Here is a 27,160-nt window from a genome sequence, read left to right on the forward strand (position 1 = left end):
GCAAAACAGGGTTTGATTATTCAGGGAGCAACAGCACCTAAAAGAATATTGGTCTGGGGTAAATTGTGCAATTCGACAGCTAATGGCTTTGCAAACATTTCTGAAAAGTATTTTGCAGCTACAGCTTAAGATCTCCATCTATGCTATGTAATACTGAGATCATTTGAATAACTAAGCAACCTGGTCTAGTGGAAGGTGTCCCTGCCTGTGGTAGGGGGGTTGGAACTAGATGATCTTTAAGGTCCCTTCCAACCCAAACCATTCTACATTTCTATGAACCGTAACGATACCCAGGCACAGGCTAATTTGAGCCAAATAAGAGCTATTCTAGCTTCTTTCAAAAACAAAACAGACAGCAACAGAAAACAAGGAGCAGCTCTCTGGTCATGGCAATTTTCCCAGTATCATCTGTGAGTGGCAGCTCTACCATAGTGCTTGAACAGCACTGCAGAGCTGGAGGTACTGAACTTCCCAAATAATTATGAGTTTTTACAGAAGGGAGAGACCATGAAATGTGTGTATAGCAAGGCCAGTATAACGTACTAAACTGATATTGCTTTGTTTGGATGTGGTGCCAAACTGTTGGTAAAACTAGTTTATTTTCCTACACAGTGCTGTATCTATGTCTCTGTGTGTTTCAGCAGTTGACCAGGCATATTACTGGAGGAATCTCTGTAATCAAAACACTTTAAAACATTAATATTTATTTAGCAGGTATAAACTTATTTAAGTTTTGAACTTATTTCTGGCTGGTTTGGGGTGGTGCTTTTTTTGGTTTGGGGTTTTTTTTCCTGTCAGCTTTTTTGCTTTAGCTCAGGTAAAATATGGGTCAGTTGTGTCTGAGTTTCTATATTTTCACATATTCTGCTTTATTCATAGCATTTCCTTTTGAGAGGAGATGTGGGAAAATATACTCTATGCAGTCAATAATAAAAATGTACTATCAAAGCAAAGGAATGTCCCCTCACATGGTTTTCTTGGATTAATCCTTTATGTCATGGTGAAGAAATTTTGAAGCAAGACTATCTCTGGTTCCTGCATCATAGACATAAAAGGTTCTCTCAAACTGAAAACCTTTGAGGTAGAATGAGATGCTTAAAAATGCTTGAAGAGTGACAGATTTTTAATGAATTATGGATGTGGTATCGGTCTTTTTTTTTTTCTTAAACAACTTAGTTGGTAGATGTTTTGTTGCATTTCAGAAAGTTGCCTAATTTCTACTTCACAAAAAATTATTGGTTAAGTCTTTTACAGTGGAAGTATAGGCAAAGGTGTTTTGGGGGAAAAAAATGCCAGATAACCTTCTTCCAGCTCTTGTGAGTGAGTGATCTATGCTTGACTGAGTTGGAGAATAAAGGTAATGAGAACAGGTTGAAAGGGATGACACTATGTTCAGTTTGTACCAAGCAGAAAGACATTATAAATGAAAAATAAATAAATAAGAAAGAAAAAGAAAGTGAGGAAGGACGCTGACAATTTCAGATAGGTAATCAAAGACAAGAGAGCCCAGTCTGTACATTCGTAGCAAGTTTGTTTTGCATGGATGGGTTTGGCAGAGAATTAATACGCCTCAGCCTATCTGTGTGGAAAGCTACATATTGTGTTTCATACAGCTAATATGCTACCTGTGACCCTAATGACAGAGGACTAAAGAAGAGAGAAACACAGCAAATGAATGTGAATGCCCTTCTAGAGATGCTCTGAATTAATAGAGTTCAATGACTGGGAACAATTGTTCATATTACAGCAGTGCCAGGAGCTGTCAGCTAGAACTGGTTAGCAGAATAATGTTCTGGTGTGAAACGTAGTAGAAAATAGTAACAATCTATAATATTAATTGAAAGGTTAAGAAAATAACAGTGAGGTGGAGAAGGAAATAAAGTCACAGTAGCTTGAGACTGTCTACAGTAGGAGCTTTTGCACAGTGCAACTATACAGAAAATGTTTTGGGTTTCAGTATTAAGGATTTTCTGAGTGATTGCCAGATACACGTTTCCTTTAAAAAAAAAAATTTAAAAATCTGGCTTATGCATCATTCTTTAAGACTACAAAGTAGTACCGTTGTGACCAGAGTACAGAACCAGCGGCCTCCAGAAAGGAGTGCCTCTTGGAAAACTTCAAATATTTTTGAGTTTTTATAAAATGATTCAAATTACTGTCCAGACTGACACCTTGTATTGCTAACACTTTATTCAGCAATGCTGTGTGAAAGGTCATGACACCTATCTTGTGCAATAACTTAGAAAATAAAATTACTCACAACTGCATATCTGACACACCCCAGTCTTTGGCCTTTTCTCTTTCCACTCCAATTGCCCTAGTTATCTTGCCAGACTGTCTGTAAATGTATCTTGGAGACAGATTGCTGTTAAAAGTTGGCTCAGCTATTTTATCCTCATTTTCTTCAAATCTTTTTTGTCTGAGGATGGGTATATTCTCTCCTGAATGTTGCCAAATATAAGTGTTTGAGAAGTTGATAAAAGATCTGTGCTAGTTATGCATGAGGCTATTTATTTAATATGACATTTTTAGTTGCTAAATCATACACATGTAAATAAGCATAAATCCATAAATTGCCTAGGCATCTTGGACAGGCAAGCCACTTAGATTTTTGATTCCCAAAGCAGAATTGATATTTATTAATCAACCTGTCTGCCTCTATAATAAACTCCTGTAGCTCTCTGTGTGTGGCCTCATAAAATGTTTTGTAAAAATATGCTCCTCCCTAAGAGACTTAGACCAGCTGTTAAGCAAGCCAGCTGAACAGTTCTGCTCAGTTGCAGTCTAATTAGTTATGCACATTACTGAATTTTGGCTTTTCAAATCTTTTAGACATAAAGCTTCAGTTCACATTAAAAATGTGATATAGAATCTGTGTTGTCTCTCCAGAAATGTTCTATCCATATGTGTGGATTAAAATTTGAATTTTTAAAAATAATACTAATGTATATCATAACACAGATGTGGAAAATTATTTAATCACAAAAAATATGTGAGTGCTCATAGGAAAAATGGTATCATTCAGATTATTTAATACCGTGGGCTATGCTCACAGCTGAGCAAAGGATAGATTGCTAGTTCTTGCATAGCTTCTCCTCTTCATGTAGCATAAATTACATCAGAGTTAAGTGCCAGAATCAGTATTTATTTGTAAATGAATTCAGGGCTTTTATGGTTGTCAATTTTTATTTTCACTGACCTGGGGTACACTTCTAAAGTACTTTCACATGTATTGAGAAGCCTAATTAAGTGAAAGATATTACTTTTTGTAGCTTTCTGAAGTATTTTAGGCTTTCTGCTTTTTAAAGAAATGTGGTTGGATGAATCAAATGAGTGCAATTTTGCAGCCTATTCTTTGACCTTTCTTCCCAGCTGAAGAATTATTTGTAGATTATTTGGCTGGTGATGACAATAGCTAGATATGCTTTAAATGCCTAAATCATTCAGGCAACCTTTAGTTTTTTACCATTGTATCCAATACTGTCTGGAACATGGAAATAGTCAGGCTCTCTGTTCCAATTGAATATGCAATCTTTTATAAATTCTTGTATAGTGCCTAAAACTCTGAAATACACTTAAGCAGAAGAACAGAGGCTCTGCCAGAGTCAAATGAGAGAGAACAAATGTCGTTCATTAGGCAAAACTCCTATTTAAATCAGTGGAAGAAGAGAATTTAACTCTTAGGAATTATAAAGGTGTTGGTTTGTTTGGGGGGGGGAGGTGTGTTTGAAATGAAACATCCTACAGACCACCCTAGGTATAACTATATCCATCCTATCTATAACTCTGTCTATTTCTTGATATTATTACTGGGAAAATTGTGGTGTGTAATATCGATCAACTACAACTTTTACAGTAGTAAAAGCTGCATTAGGAACACACTGAATTTAGAACGATGTTATATATTATGATGGTGGTTTAGAGTCATATTTTACTTACAATCTTGATTTTAAAACCTGGCTAAGAAGGACATGTAAGTAAAACAGTTATTAAAAATGATATTCAATAACATTTTAAGACTCTATTGGTTGCTCTGACTAGAGCTTATCAATGCACATAAACAGACCAGATGTTTAAATTTAACTAAGATTACTTTATATCAGCTTTAACAGCCTCTCTCGCACTATGCATAGAAAAGCATTGTGGGAAATTACCTCACTTTCTGAAGGCCAGAACTTTGCAAGTAGTTTGTAATTCATTTTATCTTGGGCTTTCAAAGGGTGTACACCTTCCTATAATTTTGGACCAGTTTCAACTTAAGTGACTTTTGTTTGCATATATTTCAAGCATTGCTTGAAATTGCCTTTTCTTTTTTTTTTCAGTCTCTTGAATTGGCACTTGCAACATAGTTTGCCTTGCCACTATGCCATGTTCGGTGCTTGTGTAACTAAAAATGCAGGTCTTCCTCAGCAAGACGCATTGCATATTCCTAAATGTACAGCTGTGGAGGCTGAAACCTAGGCTATGTGCCCTGTCCCAGAAACAGCTGAAATCGTGACTTATAAAGTACTGTCTGGTATTTCATATCTCTTTGCGTGGGCAAAGAAATGCGAGATTTAACGTGTAACATTTATCCATGATATATTGCTTGGGATGTGCACTGAGCATGCAATCAAAGCCAAAGGGTTAGTATGTTCTTTCGTACACTTGTTCTGATGAAATCCCATAGGTAGGAAGAGCCATGTTTTGCTACTGAGTTGTTGCCTTGAAGTATACTGTGGTAATGCATTCGTATAACACGTTTGTGTTCTCATGTTATGTCCTGAGTTTTAATGGTGATTTATTGTTCATAACAGATGAGATAATTAAAAGGTGTATTCCTTTAGTCCTCTTCAGACTGAGACCATTTGAGACTGGAAGATTATGCTGCCTGCTTATCTCATCTTTAATTCACAACAAATTACCAATACATTTGTGTAATGCATTTGCGATCTACCATCTTTTTGTTGTCTTCCTACAGCATTACTGTAGGCAGAGTATCTTCTCAGGTAAGTGAGTATTACTTAATCTGTTATTTTTAATAAACTACAAAAGCATAAATGCTTATTATGTACTTGAAAGGGGAGGTTTGAAAGCAAGAAATAGACATGTCAGAGGGCATTTTAACAAAACACTTTTGGCAGTGGGATGTGCTTAACTGATTAAAATAATGACTGTGGGAGTGTTAGGGAACTTAGTGCGAGTTAGGCAGGCAACTGGAAGCACTCCCCTTGTTATCCGTTGCATGCGGGGCTTGCTGTAATAAGGATCTGATCTGGACCGGAGCTGGGGCTCACCATAATCCAGACCAACTGCTATCATTAATTGCAAGACTGGTAGGTTGTGACACCCAGCAGTATCTGGGAGCCTGAGCCTGCTAGGATAAGGCACTGCTTAGAAGTCTGGGCCCTTTCATCACTTTTACCTTCACTGAACCTTTCAAGACTTTGAATGGTGAAGAGGAGGAAAGTGGAGCGAACAGATTGTTTCTCAAGATCAGAGTTCCCCTCCAATGCTGAGAATGGGATTTTGGCACATTGCTCTTTATTTAATTCTCTTGGCTGGAAGCAGGAAGCATTTTAGAGCTTTTGGTTCAGTTCACTATCTAGCTGGCTTCCCTAGAGCCATATAACAAATAACTAGGGTCCTTGGAGATGCTTGTTCTGGTGTATCCCTATGTGGAGGGCAAAGATGAGTTATGAAAATCTGGGCATATTAAATCTTTTATGTGTTTAGCTGTGGGGAGTGGTGGAGAAACAGTCCTTCGTTCAGCTTTCATTCTGCTTCTGGGAGGTCTAGGCATGAAATATGGTGCTTGCCGGTATGCTTGAAAAATGAGCAGCAGTTAATTGCTTGCTTTTGTGATACTTTCTTTCCTTGTGATGCTTTTCTAAAAGTTCATATAAGTTCATTCTAGCATCTTCATGGTGTCTGGGTGACATGTGACAAGACAACCGATGTGCCTGGCTTGGCAAAAATCAGTTTGCAGAAAGGTGTGGGAGAATCTTTTATGCTGCTAGATGTATGAATCAAAAGAAAATATTTCCAGTGAGATGTGGAGAACAGAAATTTTAAAAATATCTGTTGACTGGGATCCCAAGGGAAAGTTAAATGTAAATGTAATTTAGACAGCAGTATTGACAGCCCTGGAGAAGGATGAAATGTTCTGATTTTTGATGAAAAAGAAAGGTAAATATTTTGACAATTTCAAGGAACACTTTCTCAATTTTCTACTGGTTAGATAGCTCAAAAAGTTTCTGTTTTCTTGAAACACTTGGATTAGATTTAAAAACTTCAAAGTGTTTGAAAAGATGCTATTTTTTATTGTTGTCCTAAAAAGCTATAACAATTTTTCTGGATTTGTTTTTGATCAGCTCTAGTCTGTCTTATCAAAGTATATCCCACTAGCCATATGCTGCCTCAATCCTTCCTCTGGTTTTCAAAGTGCCAAAATCGTCTGCAACAAAAAATTTCCCTCCACAACTGTTTCTTATGCTTGTCCTAAGGAATGGGAGTAAAATGGACTGAGGTTGCACTCAAATGGTATTGATTAAGAAAAAATGGTGTGACAAATTTTCTCTTATCCTTTGTTATCATATGATTAATTAATTAACTGTAATATGTTTTAGACAGGTAAACCTACATTTTATATTTTAATATTTGCTATATATTTTTCTGCTTCTGCAGATCTTCTCATAGGTGTAAGAAGAATAACCTCTTGTCCTTGACCTCATATTCCTTTATAGTTCTTTCCTCTTTTTGGTCAAAATGGGTATAACACCACCCTTTATTACTGTTATTGCTAAAACAGACCTTTTCGTGTGTCACATTCCAATGAATGATTGTGTAATCAGTTTTGTTATGGACTCACACAGACCTTTCAGCAGAATTCTGTAAGGTTCTGTACCAACCAGTGTGGGGGTAGATGCTCTCTTTTTCTATAATACTTTCTATCACATTACTTCACATTTGTTAATACTTTTATCTTTAGACTGTCCCAGTGCGGTAGAGCGTTATTATTTTCATTTTAAGAGTGAGCAGCTGGCTTGCAAGGAATAATAAAGCTCTTGCAGAAGAATTGTAGCAGAATTAAGGGAGAAAACCTGGTGCCTGGTCTGCTGTGGTTTGGGCTGTCCTCTCTGCTTTGCTTGAGCAACAGAAATGTGGTGAGTTTGTTCCAGAAGCATGGAGACCTCTTCCTTGTCTCTGCCTGTAGGAAGCAAGAGTTGCAGCCAGTCTTGGATAAAGATTTGTTGTTGTTTACCCATCATACTTAGTAGTAGCCCATCTTATATTTGGAGGGATTAAGTAGAACTTTTTCCTCCGTATTTCTTCTTCTGCATTTTAGCAAGGATGCATTGCTTTTTTAAATCTCTGTTCACCACCTAAAGTGTTAAGCAATGTTGTTAATGATTTGCCTCTGAAATGACTTAACTTCTGAACTGATCTTGAACTGTAGGCCTTCTCCCCATGAGCTGTGAGGATCACAGCCTAGGAAAGCTGAGGACAGAGGTAAAGAGCAAGAACTGAAATGAAAAGCAGCAGAAGTCGTTATCTGTTGTATTTGTTTTCCACATGTGGGTTGTGTTCTCTAACAAGCATTAAAAAGCCAGGTAGGAGCCCCTGGAGGGAAGGGGGTGACAGGGGCTATTCAGGTGAGGGATGGCCCAGCCAACAGCAGAATATGGCTGGAGAGAGTCACAGCTGGGAGTGGGGAACTGCTGTTTTAGCAGAGCCTTGGGAGAGTGACCAAAGGCAGCCCAGCCTCTGAGATGAGAGAGCACGGTGTGTGTGGGCTGCACGGACTCTGCTGCTGCTCAGAAAGGTGTTGAGTAGGCTCAACGCATGCAGATATACATGTGCCCTGCCTGAAAGGAGGTGGTGGCATGAGGTTACTTTATAGCTATCCTGTTTGATCTCATCACTTGTAATTCTTTAATGTTTCAAGGAAACCCGGTTTCCTGTGCACGAGGGTTTTCTGGAGAGCTTGGTGTAAGGACAGGGGCTAGGCACATTCACCTCAAATCATTAAATGATGCTGGGTCAAAGGAGGCCATGTGTTTCACTGATACAGTTGCTATAACTTGTGGTGATTCTGCTTAAGATGACTTTTTAATTTTGCTCTTGGGACTGCTAAAGTAAAAGTGAGATTTAAGGAGGGCTTTGAAAGAGAAGGCAGCTTGTAATCAGCCAGGAATAAAATAATATTTATGATAGGATGATATATATTCCCATGCTTGTGCCTGCAACTGGTTTGGAGGGGTTCTTTTGTGATTAGCAGTGTAATGAACAGCTTATTAAAGGCTGCCTCATTTGCTGCTGCTAAAACAAGATCGTATGGAAAAGGTATATCTCATTGGTCTTTGCAGGTAGGTAAATGGACATTGCCAGCCCTCCTGCTCCTTGCCTGCTCTGGACAGACAGAAAGCTGTGACTGGCATAGCATTGAGTTAGGGAGAGTGTATGCCACCTCTGCTTGGCTCTGGCCATGGCAAACTCTGGGGCCACATGCTGGGAGAGAGGAGATTTGGGGCTCCCAGGCAGCCTGCAGATTTTCCAGTTTTCTGTATGGCTGTTACCAAGTCACTCCTTTGTGCTTTCTTTCATCCCTTTCTGAAACAGAGATAATAGTCCACCATCACACAGAGTCATTTGTACGTACAAAGAAAACAAAAGTACTTAAGTACTACAGGACAGCAGGCATATACACAGTGCAGTAATAGAAGTGTTTCCACACTGGATTCAGTTTTGGTCAGGATTATATTTGGCAAGTCCCTTGCAAAATGCACTGGTGACACGCAACAGCACTGCTTGCAATGTGTGGTTCCTTCTTTCTTTTTTCCCTCCCCAAGGATAAATTTTATAGTTTATATTATTTCCTGTGGGAGTACTTGCCATGCAAATACATAACTGTACTACATACTGTGCTTTGATTTGATACAAGAGTCTGAGAAGCATAATGGCACATCTGAGGATTTTATACACCATCTTGGTTGTGATTTCTTAATGTAGCAGGAAGAAACTTAATGCCTATCAGAAAGGTGAAGCAGGAAGCAAATTTGTGCTGAACTAGGGACAAAGACAAGAATAAAGTGGCATTTCTCAAGTTTTTATTTATTTTTAATGCTGCTAATTGTTGTTATATTACTTGTGTGACTCACTAGAGTTTACTATGCACCAGCAGAAACTAGAGTGGAAAATCAATTTGTAAAATCAAAATTAAGTACCATAATTAGGTTTGTCTCTATTCCAAGGCTTAACAAATAAAAGAGTAAAAAGAACTGCCTAATTTGAAAACATTGTCTTATGCCATTATATTATAAAGTGCTAGAATACATCCCTGTGTGCAGGGATGTGCTGAGTCTCAGTGTTTAGCATAGGACTTATTGCGTTACTATTTCTTGTGCTTCCACAGTTAAAGCTCTATTTCCTGCAGTTATGTAGCACACCACTTCATCTCTCTTCTCTTGACCTGTTGTGCCACACGTGGTGGGTTGAGTGCCATCTACCACATCAAATAATAGAAGAGTAGAAAAATAGAAGTGATAATTGCATGGCAGAGGGCAAGTACACAATTTTGGGGGCCTCACACTTAAAGGAGGTCCATGGGAGGAAATGCTTGCATTTTATTTCTTTACTGCTCTGGAGTCCTGTGACATTGTGTATGAAATTCTTCATGCCCTCTGCTGTAAGACAGTTCTGCCATACATCAGAAAAGCTGAAAGAGGGCATGTCTGCATGCAGTATCTTGTGTTTTAAGGGGAAATTAGACCTGGGGCAAACTTGTAATGTCACAGCTGAGTTTCTGAAAGCATAATTTCTAAAGAGAAAAGATTTGGCACAAGAAATATTAAGGGAGTAGAAAAATTTAAATTGGAAGAGAAGAGCATGAACTTCTGCCATCCTTAATATACAGCATTTCATTTTCACTTCTTTTTCCATTTCTATCCCATCTTCCTTCATCTTCTGCTGCTGCTTCCCCCCCCCCCCCCCCTTTCCCTTCTCTGCAACATTTCTTTGTCAGGATATGTGACTGTGCTCAGAATTACTACGCTCTATTCCAGTCATTGACTTAGATGCTCCAAGGAAGCATTTAGCTTTTAAACAACCCAGGTTTACTCATCTTTAAAATTCAGGCCTAAGTGACAGAATTTTAAAATTTTTATTATGAAAAAAAAATCTGTTATGAAACATCATAAGTGGTAGAAAATGTCACCAGTAGAAACTTATGTACTCGGTACTGGTGAGACTGTACCTGGAATACTGTGTTCAGTTTTGGGCTCCTCACTACAAGAAAGACATTGAGGTGCTGCAGCATGTCCAGAGAAGGGCAACGAAGCTGGTGAAGGGTCTAGAGCACAAGTCTTATGAGGAGCGGCTGAGGGAACTGGGGCTGTTCAGCCTGGAGAAAAGGAGGCTGAGGGGAGACCTTATTGCTCTCTACAACTACCTGAAAGGGGGTTGTAGCGAGGTGGGGGTCGGTCTCTTCTAAGTAACAAGCAATAGGGCAAGAAGAAACGGCCTCAAGTTGCTCCAGGGGAGGTTTAGTTTGGATATTAGGAAAAATTTCTTCACTGAAAGCGTTGTCAAGCATTGGAACAGACTGCCCAGGGAAGTGGTTGAGTCACCACCCCTGGAGGTATTGAAAAGACATGTAGATGTGGTGCTTAGGGACATGTTTTAGTGGTGGACATGGCGGTGTTAGGTTAACAGTTGGACTTGATGATCTTAAGGCTCTTTTCCAACCTAAATAATTCTATGCTTCTATTCTATGATAATCTTTAATCTGTATTGTAACTACAACAGAGTGGGTTCTGCCCTGGCCAAAAGAGAAGTCAGAATGGGTTTTGGTGGTGCCGACAGGGGTAACTACCCCTTTTGTAAGAGCGGCTGTGGGTTTGCTATAAGAATACTGCCTGTTGCAATAGGAGGAGGAACATTTGTCCATTTGCCTCTGTTTATAGCAAAGAATGAAAAAACAGGTCCATACAAAACCTCGGGACTTTCTATTTTAAGTACTGTAAGGTCTGAATGCCTAAAATTTAGATCTTCTGGATGGAATAGCAGGCATTAAGGTTCCTGCCTTTCCTAGTATTCTGGTCATTAAATAATATGTCTTGGCATCACATAGCTGTGTAAGATAATTAGTTGTGTTGGGGATGGGAAATGATTGCTTGTACAGTCAGCCAAATCAATATCTGTTGTTGCCTAGAACTAAAAAAAAAAGCTAGCTACCTTAGTTTCACATGACCAGCTCTGTTCCCGTATCCACAGCTGTGCCAAGTGTTAACATATAAACCTTGAAGCAAAGTGATTGTTTTAAATCTTTGGTATTTCACTTTTAACTTGTTCTGTCTCCTGTCCGTTTCACTGGAAACAGAGTTCTGCAAACCCTGAATGACTAATCTTTTCATCTGTCTTCCTATTCTTACAAGAAAGGCATTATTTATGACTGAACTGTATTTGTATTTTAAATGGCCCTGTCATCACATTTTATGACTACAGTGTGTATATATTCAGATAGAGGTAGGAGAGAAACAGAATCTACAGCTAACATCTATCTTCACCACAGGTGTGTGAGGGGGAGTTTGACACCCCACGTGTGCGCTGTGAGGAGTTATCCCTTAACAAGAGAAGATTAATACCCTGTCTAAAGCTAAGCTGCACTTCTTCCCATGTGCTGCTTAAGTAAAACAGCAATGTTAAAATTGAAAGAGGAGGCTGACCATCAGAAATACCGGTGATACTCAGTGCGTACAAACAGTTGGCAAGGTGTTTGAAATGACCATCTGTTTCGGTACTGAGCATCAATTGCTGTTGCTTGCAATGTTGGGGAGCCATGTCATAAAAATAATAGGATTCAACACCGTAGTTGCTTTATGCTTATGACCATGTGTCCACCTGTGGTAAGACCAATTCTCATAGAGGCACAAGAATGCAATTTAATGTATAGTATAGATGTGGTTTGGTTTACTGAAAACCACCCACTCATTCGCAGCAAGGAACCCCTTGTAAAATTTGCTCTGAACTGATTATCTCCTGTCTGTGATAATATTGCTGCTCAATTGCATGCATCTCTCTGCCCTTGTAATGTAGCACTTCAGTGAGCAAGCTAAAGTACATATTACTCCTGTGAGCAGACAGCAGCTGGGAGCTCCAATTCTTCTTCTAAAGCAGCTCGGCTTGTAGCACTTCTGTAAAATGCAGGCTTCATTATGGTTACAGTAAAATATTAATAATCATAAAATCCCCGGGTACCAGTACAGACCTAATAAACCTGCTATTGACAATGTATGGCAGACTACTGCATGATGGAGCTGTAAGAAAATGGCTTGTAGTCTGGCCATTGCTATAGTGTAGTGTTTAGATAGATCTGCAAATGCATGCAAATAGTTAAAATGCATTTCTGATTAGAATCAGGATTAGGTATTTGGCGAGATTTATTCTTCCTGATCTAACATTTTCAGTGGGTGGAGAAAATTACCTCCCTATTGCTTTGCCATTATTCCTTAAATGAACAATGTATTCTATTTTTTTTCCTTTAAGTGGTATGAATTGTGGCTTTTTATTGCTCCCTATTTTTTCTGAATAAATAGTTCAGTAAAGCTGCTAATGTTGATGATAGAAGTCATAAAAAGGAGGTTTTATTGTTTAATGAGTGTTTCCTTCGATTTTCTCAGCAGCTGAATATACATAAGACTATATAAATAGTTGGTTGAGAGAATGTACCCTTTTTCGGTTGTAGTGCAATGATTTCAAATTATACTTATTCTCTTCATAAAAACATGGGTGCAGAGTGGGAGAGGTGTTCTACTGTTTATGCATATAATACATATTTTATTTCCTGTTCTTCTTACTTTAACATTTATAGTGTTGGTTAAGCTGCGTAATGGTGTCGCTTCTCCTTTTCTGCATTTTTTTTTTCCCAACCATGTTTCCTTACGGTGACATCCCAGCTAGAAACAAGATCTCTGATTTCTTCCTAAGTTTTTCAGGCCATCTTTCTTCCTTCTCCTCCCTTCCCTCCATTATAGGGCACTCTGTCATCCCACAAATGTGGAGAGTGGTGTGAGTCTGCTATGTGGCGTAATAAAGGTTTTCGCACCTTGGAGAATCCATCTTACTATCAGCCTGTAGTTCAGAGAATTGGAATGTTGTTATGGACAAATAGATGTTCTGTATTAATTGTACTCCAGATGAGACATGATTTTACTCTGTCTTGTGGTCTTATAACTTTCTGACTGCCAGGATTAACTAAATGTCTGGATTGGAAGTAATTAGAAACTATTCTCTTCCCAGAACTATTACCAGTTACCAAATATTTTGTCCGAAGGTTTTAGATGTCGAGCAAAACCCAAACATATACCTTGGAGTTTCCTTGACAAAAAAGTCACTATCTAGGAATTTCAATTTATTTAACCAACTTACCATTTTAAAATATGTTGAAGGAATTCTTTGAACTCTTTATAATCTTAACAGAATTGAGCAGTATATGCCTTCAGGCTCAAAGCTTGGACAATACCATCCAGCTCCAGTAACTTGGATGTCCTGTGTAAGTTTTAAGTGGGAGTCGAATATTTTCCCTTTTGAATTCATGCACCCTGGAGAAACTAGTTTCAGTCATTCTCTGAAAATCCTAGGGCAAAAAAAGTGTTTCCTTGGCTCCAAGAGCCCTATACTAGATTGCTATGACTGTATTTCCTTTGCCGTGCATCTGTTAATTTTGATTTGCTCTATACCACAGAATAGCAAAGCAGAAATTATTCTTGGATGTGTGCATCCCAAATGCGATCCTGCACACAAGACAGCAGTGGTTCTCCCGCACGTTGGCATCTCCACAATTGTAGGTGGGAAGGCAAGGGTCAGGATTTGTCCTATAATACAAAGTCCTACAAAATACAATACATAGCTATAAACCCTGTAAGTTTACAGCTTTGATACTGCCTCTGGCGGGAGGAACATCTGGTTAGTCATATGTCTGGAGCCAAAAGGGTATGTTTCTGCTTATTGTTTAGAGGTTATAACTGAAGAGGGGTGCAGGGGTTAAAGCTGAAGTATGTGACGAGAGGAAAATACTACATTGCTGTTTCACTGCAAAAATCAGAATTCATAATAAGCACTTCTCAACTCCTACTGTAAAATAACTTGCAATTAAAGGAAAAGAAAAAGGCAAGCTTAGGTAGGGCAGAAGTTAAAGATTAATTTGAAAGGAAATATGTCAGGTTTTTATTTCATGGAGCCATTATCAAAGGAAAACAGAAGTCCTTGAGTGAGTCTTAAATTCTTCAGCAAAGCATGTATGACATCAGCAAGTGAACTGAACAGCTATGATGTCTTTCTGTTGCAAACTGAAACTAGGTAACAAAAATATCTCTGAATAGATCCCAAACCGGTAGAACAAAGTAAAATCCATTTTCCTTTCATATCTTAATTGCACTGAAACATGTAAAACACCTGTTCCTTCACCTTAACAGTTAATATACATTTCTATTTTTGGCACTTCTGTACCCCTTTCCTTTCCTGCAGTGCTGTGTATCTCATATTTGAACTGCTGCTGCTTCTGTTGCATGCTGGCAAATCGAAGAGAACCAAGGAGTTAAATTTCAGAACAGGAGAAGAGGAGGTGAGCTGTCTGCTACAGTAGTTTACTGCAGCTTCCTTTCATACTGACACATATGTAGTTTGTGGTGACAGTGCTAAAGAACTGCAGACAGGCATTTAGCAGACTGGATGTGAGCTGGATGCAAAGATGCCTCACCCTGGACTTCCTGCTGGCAGTATGTAAATACACCTGCAGACTGGCCACACTGGGTGGTGGTTTTTTGTTTTTTTTCAGAAGGCAGCATGAGAGGACCTGACAAAGCAACAGCATAGTTGAGAGACCTTAACCAGCATTAGATTTGTATCTCAGTTGTGGGGGAAGTTGTTTGGTATTTTTTTGTGTGCTGCATATTCAGACTGAAATCTTCATCACTACAATGTTTGCCTCTATCTGGTATGCCAAGAAGCTGGGACGCAGGTTTGTGCATAACACCAGGAAAGCAAAAACAGAGAAGGTATGTTCCTAGTGGGAATATAAAGCCTTATGTCTCATGCAAGCTGCCTGCTGGCATCCTGTTGTGTGTCTGGTTAGCTTTTAATACCCTGAAAAACGACCTATTGCTATTCATGATTTCACGCAAGAATCCTTGAATACTTTGCATGTTATTCAGTACCGGGGAGAAGATCCTTTCAAAAGTCTTTATGTCCTGTGTTGGGTTGGTTTTTTTTTGTTTTTTTTTTTTTTTCAAGATAAACAGCTGTACATCTGGCATGTTGTGTGTTAAGGGAGCACTCCAGTGAACTTGTTGCTGTGCTGCATTATTTTTACTAGTACAATATTAGGCTCTTAAACAACCGTTGATTGTTTGCTGCTTGTATATTTTTTCTAGTGTGGGACCAATGAGAATGTAATAACATGTTAAGCATTTATAGTGTTTGGGAAATTTGTTTCATGATACTTGTTGAAACTGTGCTGCAGCATGGATGCCTTTTATTTAAAAAAGATATAGGTATGTAAAAACGGTCAGTACTATCTTTCAATATTTTTCTTCTCATAAAATTTAGCTATGTTTAACCAGCTGTTTTCTGGAAGTCTTTGTATGCAAGATTCTTCTGCCTTCTTTCTCCATGAGGAAAACTTAAATTCTTTTAGAATTTGCAGTAATGATAATTGGGGGATATCAAGGCAGTTGCCCTTTGTTCTAATTATAGAAAGCATTTAGTTAGTAGACCTGCATTCTAGTTTTGTCTAAATTAACACAGAAACCATTTTCAAAATGGGACTAATTCCTCTTGTATAAACTCGGCATTAGATTGGGGGAAAAAACTTCAATGTAATATTATAAAGTTACCTCGTTAGTCTGGTAATGATGGCTTCCTCTTTTCCTTGCTGTCTTTGATGTAGTCAAAGAATTTATAAATGGGTTGCTTTATTATTTCTTTGATATGTCATGCTATGTAATACAGCCACCAATCCACTAAGTAATTATCCATTGCCTGTATTCCTCTGTAACTGAAAAGCTCTTCACCTAGAGAAAATTATTAGCAAAAAAACCATTATGTTTATGGTTGGGGAGGGGAGAGTGGGCAGAGATTTGCTTTTTCTGCAAACTATTCCCAGTAGTTAAAAAGGTGCTGTGTGGTAATTTTGAAATTTTAAACGTCCAAGCCATTGGGAAGTTATCCAAATAATAGTGGAAAATAAGGGAAAATAGAAATGCAGATAGATATACATGGGACTGTCAAACTTTCTTTGTCGTTAATCATATTTCAACAAAGAAAGCATCATATAAACTCTCCTGCTGTTTGTGTGTTGCTATGGGAGGAAAAAAAGTTGCAGACTGGATCTTCGTTAGTCCTGAGGGGCTCCCTCCAGAGGAACGTTTTCTTTCAGGCTTCCTCCAAGATGACAGAGGCAGGATGAGTGGACACATTCCACTCCTGACACAGTGGGGTTCACTCAGCAGCTTTAAAAACAGATTTAGTATGGGTTGTTTAAAGCATGTATGTGTATAGATTATTCCAATAACCTTGAAAAATTTCATAAAACAGTACTAGAGTATTCACTAAGAAAATATATTCTTCTCTATTGAGTCTTGTAACATAGACTAAAGTAATGCTTTAAAAATTTTGGCTCTCTTTCTTTTTTGTCTTATGGTATTTGAAATATTTCTGTATAAATCTATTATAATGCTACTTATTAGGCTCTATAGGACTTTCAAAATAATCAAGACAACTGAGGTCCATGCTATTCAAGCTTTGAAACCATACCTCATAATTTTTAGAAAAACACTTTTTTTGAACATTTCTTGAGCATGCTATTAGCATATGTGCAAGAGAATTTTATTTTTGCCAGAAGACAATAAGTATACAAGAAAATATCTTGTAAAATGTTTACTTATTGCCTTATATCAAAAATAAAATTTCTTTCTTGGAGCTTTATTCCACAGTCAGGGCTCACTTTTTATTATTTAATTTATTAATTTTTTTCCATAAATCAATGGTGTTGGTGTACTCCAGCAAAGGCAGAAAATCCCATTCCTAGCAAGATGCTATTTCAATAAGTGCTATTGATGATTGGAAGCTGATCAACACTGACATCTTCAGTACAATACCTTTGTAACAGAACACAGATATGAAAGCAGGTCTATCAAAAAGTAAATTAAAAATAACATTTAACTGCATGGCTTGTTTTGGTTTTGTCTTTTTTTTGTATAATGGTTGAATAATCAAATTATTATGCAGTTTTACCTTACGTATTTTTTTCTGGAAGAATAATTATCTTTTTCTCTGTGTGCGTGATTTGAATTAAACATTGTTTTCTTAATGTGCTTTTGGAGGTAATAACATACAGCAATAATTTCTAATAGCTTATGTGTGCAAAAAGAGTTTCTTGCAGTTAAAATCTGGATAGTGGGGATCAGAAGAGTACGGTTCCATAACAGATTTTTCGATTATGCTTAGCTTCTTTGGACAAGTATAAGTCAAGAATTTTTTTAAGGAGTATTTCTAAGAAAGAGAAAATTTGTATGAGCCTGTTTGTTTCCTTAGGACCAGGAAGAAAATAGAGGGGGGACATGACAGAGAGGGTGATAGCATGGACTCCTGTGTGCGCACACACACACAGGCACAACCTGACAGTGCAGTTCCTTAAAATGTCAGAACTTTGGGCCTGAATTGTGCAGAGAAAGGATGTGAACCTTGATCTCCTGGGTGACTGTTTAGGGAAGCAAAGTTTCCAGGGTGCAAAATAGAGAATGCAGTGCCGGGGGGTGCACACAAAGGCAAGAGAAAGGAGGATGATTGGGGCAGTCCTTTGCGGAAAGAGTTAAGGCGGCATTAATGTGACGGTGTGGTGCTCCTGGGTGTGTGTGCTCCCTACTTGCATGTGGGTGTCTGCTTGTGGAGGTGTGGGTGGGCTCTCAAGTGCTTGGCCCCCAGCATCTCCAGAGGTCTCCATCTTTTTCTAAGCTGAAGTTCCCACCTCCCCGTACCTCCCATCTCCCTATACCTCCCAGCTCCTCGTCTCCCATACCTGAATATGGCAGTCCCTGCTCTGGGAAAGCTGCTGTACAGATCACCCCAAAATGAGTGGGACATGGTTCTTGATACTGTGAGCCCTGCAGAATTGCAGCCCAAGGCCTGGGAGGTCTCAGAAGCCAGAACTTGCCCTGTGCTGGAGAACCTGTTTTGGGGGCTTGGTGAAGGCAAAGGGAAAGGGTAAAGGGTGCTAATAAGTGGCAAAGAGTTGGGAGACCAAAGGGAGGAGGTGGACCTGTCCTCACTAGAACCTGTGGCATCTCCTGGGCTCGTTTTCTTCTCTCTCAAACCAGTACCTGCTGTTGAGTGCCAGCAGTGCTGCTCCTGACCTGCATTTCCAGTTCTTGCTTCCCCTCCAGCCTAACATTTCCTTGGAGGCTGTGGTCAGATGAGCCATACTCTGTGCTAGGGCACTGTCTCATTGACTCCTGCACTTAACTTAAGGACTTCTTGGTACATATTAGGCTTCTAAAACCCAGACATGAAGTCTTACTGTTAAAATTTTATCTGGAGAGTAGAGAAGATAGCTGGGAGGAACTGAATGAATGGCAGCCTTAGGTGTCCCAACCATGATGATAATGGTTCTTTCAAGTTAAGTAGTGTGCATCAGCATTTTTTTATTTGAGTCATATTTTTATGATATATAGAAAAGCCTTATTTTAATTCAGAAATGGAACAAAATATTTTGAAAAACCTTAAAACTTTGGAAAATTGAACTCTTTTTTTCCAACCAGTCCTGGCTAAAACTTCTTATCTCTAAGTAAAATGGGATAATGCCTATTAATGGCTCTTAATGTTCTTATTCTGCCATGGAAAACTCAGGCATGTCAAAGTTCCTTATACTTTATTGTTTTTATTAGGCTGGATCATAAACTTTTTCTGGCATCATATATTGCGGTTGTAATCTACAAATTCTGTCTCAATCTGGTTGTCTTGGCTTGATTGCTAGTGTTACTCTTGCCCTCAAGTAGCTAGATATTTAGTGTAGAGGGAATGCTTGCCACTAGGATTGCCTGAAAACAACTGAACTGCTTTCAAGGCAGCTCTGCTTTTACCTGTTTTATTAAAGTTATTAAAATGCTTTGAGTTTGTCACACGAAAAGATTATTGTTATGAGAGTAAATGTGATCATTTGAACATCAGAACTAGAATAACTTAAGGCAAAGATTGATGTCTTGAATTTTTCTCATTAAACCACAATCAAGCAGAAATCAAGAGATGTTAACTGCATGTGGTTATGCTATAAAAATAAGTACTCTAAATGATTGGAAGAGGTACAGAAAAGTAACTGAGCAATTAATCATGTCGATCTGAGAGGGTGAGCTAAAGCAGTGTGAAAAAGCTTCTGATAATGCTTCACTATATTGATAGAATTTGGGTTTGAAGGTTCAATATCAAAAGTGAGGAAAGACTTGCCAAAGTCACCCTATCATTTAATTTCAATTGGGAAGTTGAATACTGTTTCTTCTGCTTGTTCAGAAGTGGAACATGTTTCAACCATAAGACCCAAATTTTAAACGCTGTTAGAATTAGTTATGTTGTTGAGTTTTTACATCTGAAGGCCACAATCACTTTAAAAGGAGGTTTTTCCTTGTGCATCATTTTTGGGAGCAAAACAACAGGACCCATGTAAAGTGGTTAAATGAGTTCACTTTCACCATCATTTTACTGAATTATACTGTTAGAATTCTCTTTCTATCTTTTAGATATCAAAGTGCTCTTATGGTGTTATCAGTTCTAAGAACTGATATCCTGCATTTGAAAATACATAAGTTTTACCCCAGAAGGTTTAGTTTATCATTCCAGTTTAACTCATTTATTTAAATTTAATTAATTTAATTCAAGCCAGAAGCAATTTAACCTTTAAAAATAGGTGTATGTATAATGATACAAAAAACCATGCAGTTTCTGGACTATCAGTTGTAAATAAAAATAAAGATTACCCATAAGTGACATTCACAAACTGAACAGTATCAATTTAAATGAGTAGTTTTAAATGTAATGTAGTGCAGACTAGAGAAGTAGAACATAGTCCAGCAGATGGCTTTTCATTCTATGTGCTTGTGTTTAGAGTTGTTTTAGGTAAATCGAGTATCATTGGTAGGCTGGCAGCCTACAATGAAATATTTGCAAAAGACGGGAAACATTGCCTTAAGAAGTTAACAAAACTGGGATGTGTAACAAAAAAATTGTCTGTAAATGGAGGCATATTTAATCATTTTTCTGACAGTGTCCTGGCAATAGCAACAATTAACTCTTCATGTCAGGATGACACTTGATATCCAGATCGTTCTCATATCTGTATTTTAATGTAGTTAATTGCAGAGCAGGCTGTTCTAGGCTATGTATGCTTGTTTCATTTTTGTTTACAAGTAGCTGCCCAGCAATCTAATTTGAAAGAGATAAGAAGTTCACTTGAAACAGTAATTACTCACAACATAGAATAGAAACTATGTGATTAAGAAATCAAAACATAATACCAGATAAACACATTTTTCCCTAAGTTATTTTTAGATATATATTTAATTCCAAACAAGATAAACTCTTTGCTTCAATATTTGCATGTATACCTTAGATTTCTTAACAAGTACCCTCTTTCAAACCAGAGCTTACCAAATTATTTCCAGCCCACTGGGGTTGCAACGAAGTGATAAAACTTGCAGGCTTAGTTATTGCCTTGGCTAAAGGTGAAATGACTGCTTTGCTAAGGGACATCTCATGTAGCTGCCACACGCTGTAAGGGCGGATGGATAGTTTTCCTTGTATTCAGGCAAAGGAGGGCCCACGTTGAACAGATTCAATGGAATGACAAAAGCGCGTCACTTATTTGTAGAACTACCTGTTCGAACAGATACCAGAGCTATCTCAGACCCCTGGAGAAATCTTTTCAAATGGACTTTGTAAGTGCTCAATTTTACAGTTTTATGGAGAGATCTTATCTTTTAACACATAACTGTGTGGAGAAAAATACACGAGTTTTCCGGTATCTAGAGCTTGTTGTGCCTTTTGCTTTAGCACAGCTGGAATCCTAAGACATTTTCTTATATTGTGATTTAATACATAAACATATAGCTACTCAAGTCTTCCCTCCCTTCCTTTTTTTTATTTGCGGTTGGTTATAATCCCATATGCACCAAGATTAATATATAACAGTAGGGATAAGCTGCTTAAGTAGAGATTTATTATGCTTATAACTCACTTCCACCTCAAAATCACCATAATAATAATAATAAATAAATTCAACTAATCTTGCAAAAATGCAAGAGTGATGTTTTAAAATAAGATACTGATCAACAGTAAACTACTCAAGGCAATCCTTTCCAATCCTTTATTTCAAAGTAATCTTTTTCTTTTTTTCCATCTGTGAGGGATTTTGCTCTTGTTTTTCTTGCCCATTCCATCTGCACAGGCCCAGCACCTACCTGTAGCAATTAATGAGCAATAAGGGCTACTCCTGTTTAAATTAGCTTTTGTTCATTAACGAAATATCTGTTAATCAGCTATGGGTGATCTCTTTGTAAAGAACAGCATATCTTCTCTCTTTCATGTCAATTTAATCTAAGAGGACTCTAAATTAATCCTAGCTGGCTGCCATACATTGATGATGCCTCTCCTCTTTCCCCCACGCGTTGTCATTCTGGCACACACGCTGCTCTATGTATTTGCTTGTCAGGTACAACAAGGTGTTTAATTCGTGATCCATAGGTGTCTACAGCATGTCACTTAAAACAGTTTTTCCTTTGACTGATTTAGCCAGTGTTGTGATCATCTTAGAAACAGGTTAAGTAAATTTTCTGGGTAAATTTCATCTTGTTTGCTCGAAAACAAAACCAAGACACAGGAAGACATTCAGAAAACAACTGCCACACCGATGGTTGCATTAATTGCTAGTCTGAGTGCTCATGCTGTGACTCAAATGGAATCGGTTTGGACCTGCTTCTAATGAATAAGTGGGTTTATTATCATTGGCTACAAGCTACCTTGTTTTTTTAAAGAAAAAAAATTTTCTCATTTTTTCTCCTGTTTTCATTCAATACATAATTTATCATTTCCCCCTTGGTTTGTTTTCTTTTTTTTTTTAAATAGAAAAAGTAATATATCTACTGTATTTGTAAATTTAGTTGGATTTTCCACACTTGGTCTACATTGTATATCATATTCTGTTAAATCCCAGTGTGTAGCATTGTGAATATAATATTTAATTCATAAGGTGCTCATTATTTTATTAGAATTGTTTTATTTCTTTGCATTTTTATGCAGTGTTCAAGTATATTATGAAAATGGCTTATACGATGTGCAAGTATGGTTTGGGGATTATTTTTTTTGGCATTATTTGCCTGTCTGTCCTGCATATGCAATTCAAAACAGCTCATAATAAAATAGTGTTTGATTTGCGTTCTGAACTGCATTTGGCATCATTCTCTATGTTTGCAAATAGAGATCAGTTTGAAACACTGACAAGAAACAATCTGTCCTTTGGCATTTGAGTCCCTGGAGAAAACTGAGATGAGAATTCTCTCACTAGTTCCTAAGGTAGATTATCAAATTATACTTTACATGTTTTTAATACACTATATCGGCCATTACAGCTGGTATGTATGTAACTTGTTCCCACTGGAAGGCACCCTGCCAAAAACAGGTGTGTGCAAACAGCTTTAGTAAAATTTAGAATTATTGTCATGTAGTATGATTCCCAAGACAGTTTATTTTAAAGGAGGCACTTTTTTTTACGGTGCAAACAAAATTCTCTGCCATACACTACTTAAAATGTTGATGCACGTCAGGGAAAGCTTGGTTACAGCTTTAATATATATTAACAGCTTCAGATGAGCAATTTGAAAGAATCAGGGGGATTAGCTAGTACGTGCAGTATGAGAGTTTTTACCACCAGGAAGGAGGCCCAAATGTCATGTGAAGCATTCACAAACTGTTCTGAAGACCAAAGCTCTTCTTCACAACAGCTTACATATAACTCAGAAAACAGCAAAACAAGCTTCCCCACATTTCCCACCCCCCCATATTGCAAATCTATTCAGAAGTGACAGCCTTTAGATACAGAGAAAGTATGTGAAGCTACACAGCTTGCACAACTCTTAGCTCTTCTGAGATGACTGGAGATGATACCAGCACTATGCGGAGTGACTCATGTTCAGCTATCCTATTAGTTAATCAATTAATTAATCTTAGCCAGTATTAACTAGTCTGAGGCTATCACATGCCGTTCTTGAAGCTCAGCAGTGCAATAACTTTGTCATTATTAAACTGGTATTGAATTTGAACAGCAAACTTTGCCCGAAAACTTTGTATTTCAGTCCTAGACTAAGATTTTTTTTCCAATTTATTTCAGCCTGTCTTCCATTAAGTTCTTCTATATTCTACGCAGTGATGTTTAAACTGAGCATGGATTGATTAATACCAGTAATATCACTTACTTTTTAAAAGTTTACCTTACAAGTTACCTTGAGAAGCAAGGTCATATCATTAGGGTAACGTATTGGGTGCTGAAGTGTAGTAAGAGGCCTGCTACCAAGTGTATACTTCTTTATTCTGTTTAGAGTCTTGAATAGCTATAGCATGCAATTTTATAAATCTAGGAAATATTCTTTGGCCTTGAGACATAAGGGAGATGTAGAAAAATATCTTTTACTCATTTTCTAAATATGATACAGTTTTCCAGTTTGCTGATGAGTAATGTATACATAGCTGTGGTTTTCTTAGCTGACAACTTTTCTAAAGATTTTATGTGAATTATTTTTGACAAGACTGCCATGTACTTTTATAAGGTAGCAAAAGGTCAGGATATTCTATATTATTAATAAAAGCAGCTTGACAGTTAAGGAGTATCAATTTACCGTTTTGAAATAGATGTTCAAGATTAAGTGAAAGCAATCCTGTTGCTACTCTTTGTTTTCAGGACTGTGCTTATAGCCTGATCATTGTTTTGTTTGGTGTAATATTCTATTGAATGAGCCTTCCTCTTGAAATGGGACACGCTGTTATTGTTCTTAACTTCCTTCAGCCTATCTTGCTTTGCTCTCTCCATTCTTCACCTTCATCATTGTTCATAAGGGTAAAAAAAAGTCCTGCCTTCCTCTTCTGAGAGCCATGTTGTCTGAGTCAGACAACAGGAAGGAATAGTTTTAAAAAAAAAAAAAAAAAAAAAAGAAAGAAAAACAGAACTCCTTATTGTCCATCCTGCTATATGTTTAACAACTTCTGAAACATTCAGCTACATTCATTGACGTAAGAAATTCTGTTTTGAAAGCTCACCTTAAATAGATATGCTGCATATCATCATTCGCTGTTCAGGTTCAACACTGGGAAGGATATATCCGTGTTAAGATGACTTTACAAAAGGTCTGTATGTAATTTTCTGCAGTGCTTATAAGCCAAAATTTTTAACGTAAATCTGGATGTATACATGCAAATGCATTTAAAAAATTGTACCTGGGAGGTTTTGAAAACTGAATCTGAAAAAAAGAATTACATACATGTGCACAAGAAAGTTAAAATACCATTACTCTAATTAGAGATGATACTCTTAGCAAGGAAGGTATTGAATCAAGACTATGATATTGCAAATGCAAAAAATAAGCTGTGCAAAAGAACATAATGCTTTTTTGCTCCAAATTCTATTTATCTTAACTGGCATGTGAAGTGCATTGTGTTTTCAATTAATTTAAAATGCCATTTTAAAATTATTTCTGTTGAATGTACTGTGGGGAACAGACTTATCAGTAAATAGCAAACTGGATAGCCAAGTACATGATTCTTCACTTAGCTGGTAAGGGCAAACCCCACAAAAGGGAGCATGTTTCCCACCACTTGTTTTAGAAATTTACCGTTGCTGCCCACATTACAGGTAAGACTTTTATCCTTTAAAAGATTGTTTAATTTCAACAGAGCACCTTCAGCTTTGCTACCATTTGTAATTAAATATTTAGTTGTGTAGTAAATTAAGCATGTCATGATCTCTGCAAAGTGGTTCTCCGTTTACTGCTGCATAAATGTTTTACAAGCTGCTGTATTGTTTCTAGTAAATTAATAATGAAGATTTAGATTTTAACTGATTAATAATCTAATTTAGTATTTAGGAGGAATCTAATTTAGGACTGGAAACAAAATTGAGGTAAACATCTTTGGCAGTGATCCCAATTCTCTGACAGTCACCAAGTGATAACAAAAAGACAAATCGGGGTAAAAAAATTAAGAATTTGGAACTTCTAGGAGAAGTGTTTCCCTGTGAAAACTGAAAATGCTTTCTAAACTGCAGCATACTTGCACTTGACTTTTCCTGTCATATCACAAATTGTCAGTACAAATTTTATGCAGCAAATTGCCAGGAATTTGTAAGATAAAGAAATATGAATTTGGCATAAGCAAAGACCTACCTAAACTACCTGGCTTAAAGCAAGTTTATGGTGGCATTGTAGAAATATTGTAATACTCCCTAGAATATTACTTCTATTTCTAGTGCCCACAGAACAAGAACAAATATGTTAGGAAATGTTCAAAAGTAGAATGGTCTAAATAAGTCCTTGGGAGGTGGGATGGAAAAAGCTCAACACAGCAAAATTAGGGTTGGACCGAATAGCTTTTCCATCACAATTAGACATTGTGAAAATATGGGAAGGAGCAGGCTATTGAAAACTTTGCGCATTCCAAAAAGTGGTGAAGTGGCTGGGGCTGAACAAGTTTAATGTCAAAGTAAGGTACAGTGTGCAGAGGAAGGAAAATTAACTATTAGAAACAGCTGATAAGGAGACATGCCTCACATCTTGCTCTTCCTTCTACAACCTGAGGGCCTGAAGTTTGGGCTTGTGCACTTACAGGATCTGTGAGCCTCTTGTTTGCTGCTTTCTCTAATGCTGTTTGGGGTGAACAGCTCTGGTTTTGCTATATGCGGCAGTATCTTCAACACATAAAGCTCTGACTTGAGGTTGTGACTGTAATTGAAGTCAACACTTCATAGCTTCATCTGTTTGCCCTCCTGATGCTGAGATGAAATTCTTCACCAAGAACAATTGGCAGTATTTGACTTCTTGTGTCTACCTTTTGTATTTTCATACTTTTCCAGGATATTTTCTGTCAGTAATCCTCTTCTGCTTTTAGAAAGTAGAAGTTTAATCCAAGAATTTAAATACTTAGGTTTAATTTTGGGTGTGTATGTGAAGCGTTATGGTTTGTGTTTTAGAGGGTTCCCCTGGGTTCATCCAATAGTCCTTTTTGGCCATTCTTGTATTACAATCTAATTTAATGTAAAAATTTGGCTCTATCACAGATTTTCTGGTAAGAATTACCTGAGTAGAAATACCATGGTTTCTCAAGGATCAGAACCTGTCCTGCTGTGTTTCTCTGTACAAATAGGTCATATTTGTTGAGTGGAGAGAAGATTATTTTAATTGACATAATTAACTTTTCTTGTGATTATCTTAGGCTTGAAAATGCATTTTGCTCTTTCCCAATTACAGCTTTTTCTCTGATAGAGCTAAACATGCTGTGTGTAATAATGAAGGTGGTTTTGGAAGGACTTAATGTATATAATTGGAAGCTAAGATGAGGTAGTCTTCTGTCAGCAGGAGGGTAGGAGAGCTGGGCTGTATAATTGAAGTACAGTGTAATGGGATTACCTACAATTTTTAAACATTGCTTTCATTAAGGAAAATAATAAGCATATTTATTAAATATAGTCTCTGCTTGGGACAATATTTGTTATTATGAAAAAGCTTTTGTAATTAAGCTTAGGTATAAAAATGTATTGAACATACTACATCGGTTTCTGGAAAATGCTTTTGTGCATAAAATTTTACTAAAATAGAAAGAGCTTTCACAGCAGAGGCAGTTAGCCAGGTATTAGTATAGCTCACATCTAGCATTCACTGTAATTTTTTCTATGTGCTTTCAATTTAGTCAAGGTCAAATCAAAAGAAAATTTGTAGTCAAATACACTTAAACATTTATCTTTATAAAAGCTTTTAATGGTTCTACTGTTTTTTATAGTTATACTTAGTGGAAGTAAAGGCTAGATCTTTTCCTAAAGAGTAGCTTCTTGCTGAAGCTACAGAAGTGTGATGTTTAAGGAATTATGGGATGGGTGTCT

General features: G+C 37.4%; 1 protein-coding gene across 25 annotated transcripts in view; it reads left to right on the forward strand.

Annotated features, from left to right (window-relative positions):
- DLG2 (discs large MAGUK scaffold protein 2) overlaps positions 1 to 27,160 on the forward strand; it is a 1,027,713-nt gene that overhangs the window by 489,230 nt on the left and 511,323 nt on the right. The window contains exon 1 of one of the 25 annotated variants that reach the window (XM_052812337.1): positions 14,685 to 15,035. The exons of 23 other annotated variants lie outside the window; for them this stretch is intronic. In XM_052812337.1, coding sequence (XP_052668297.1) covers positions 14,958 to 15,035 — 78 coding nt within the window. In that variant the 5' untranslated portion in view covers positions 14,685 to 14,957. Of the gene's footprint in view, positions 1 to 14,684; positions 15,036 to 27,160 lie in introns of those variants that run through there. One more of the 25 variants, XM_052812339.1, reaches the window with a different exon arrangement.

This window comes from Harpia harpyja, chromosome 17, assembly GCF_026419915.1.
Source record: "Harpia harpyja isolate bHarHar1 chromosome 17, bHarHar1 primary haplotype, whole genome shotgun sequence".
NCBI classification, from domain to species: Eukaryota; Metazoa; Chordata; class Aves; order Accipitriformes; family Accipitridae; genus Harpia; species Harpia harpyja.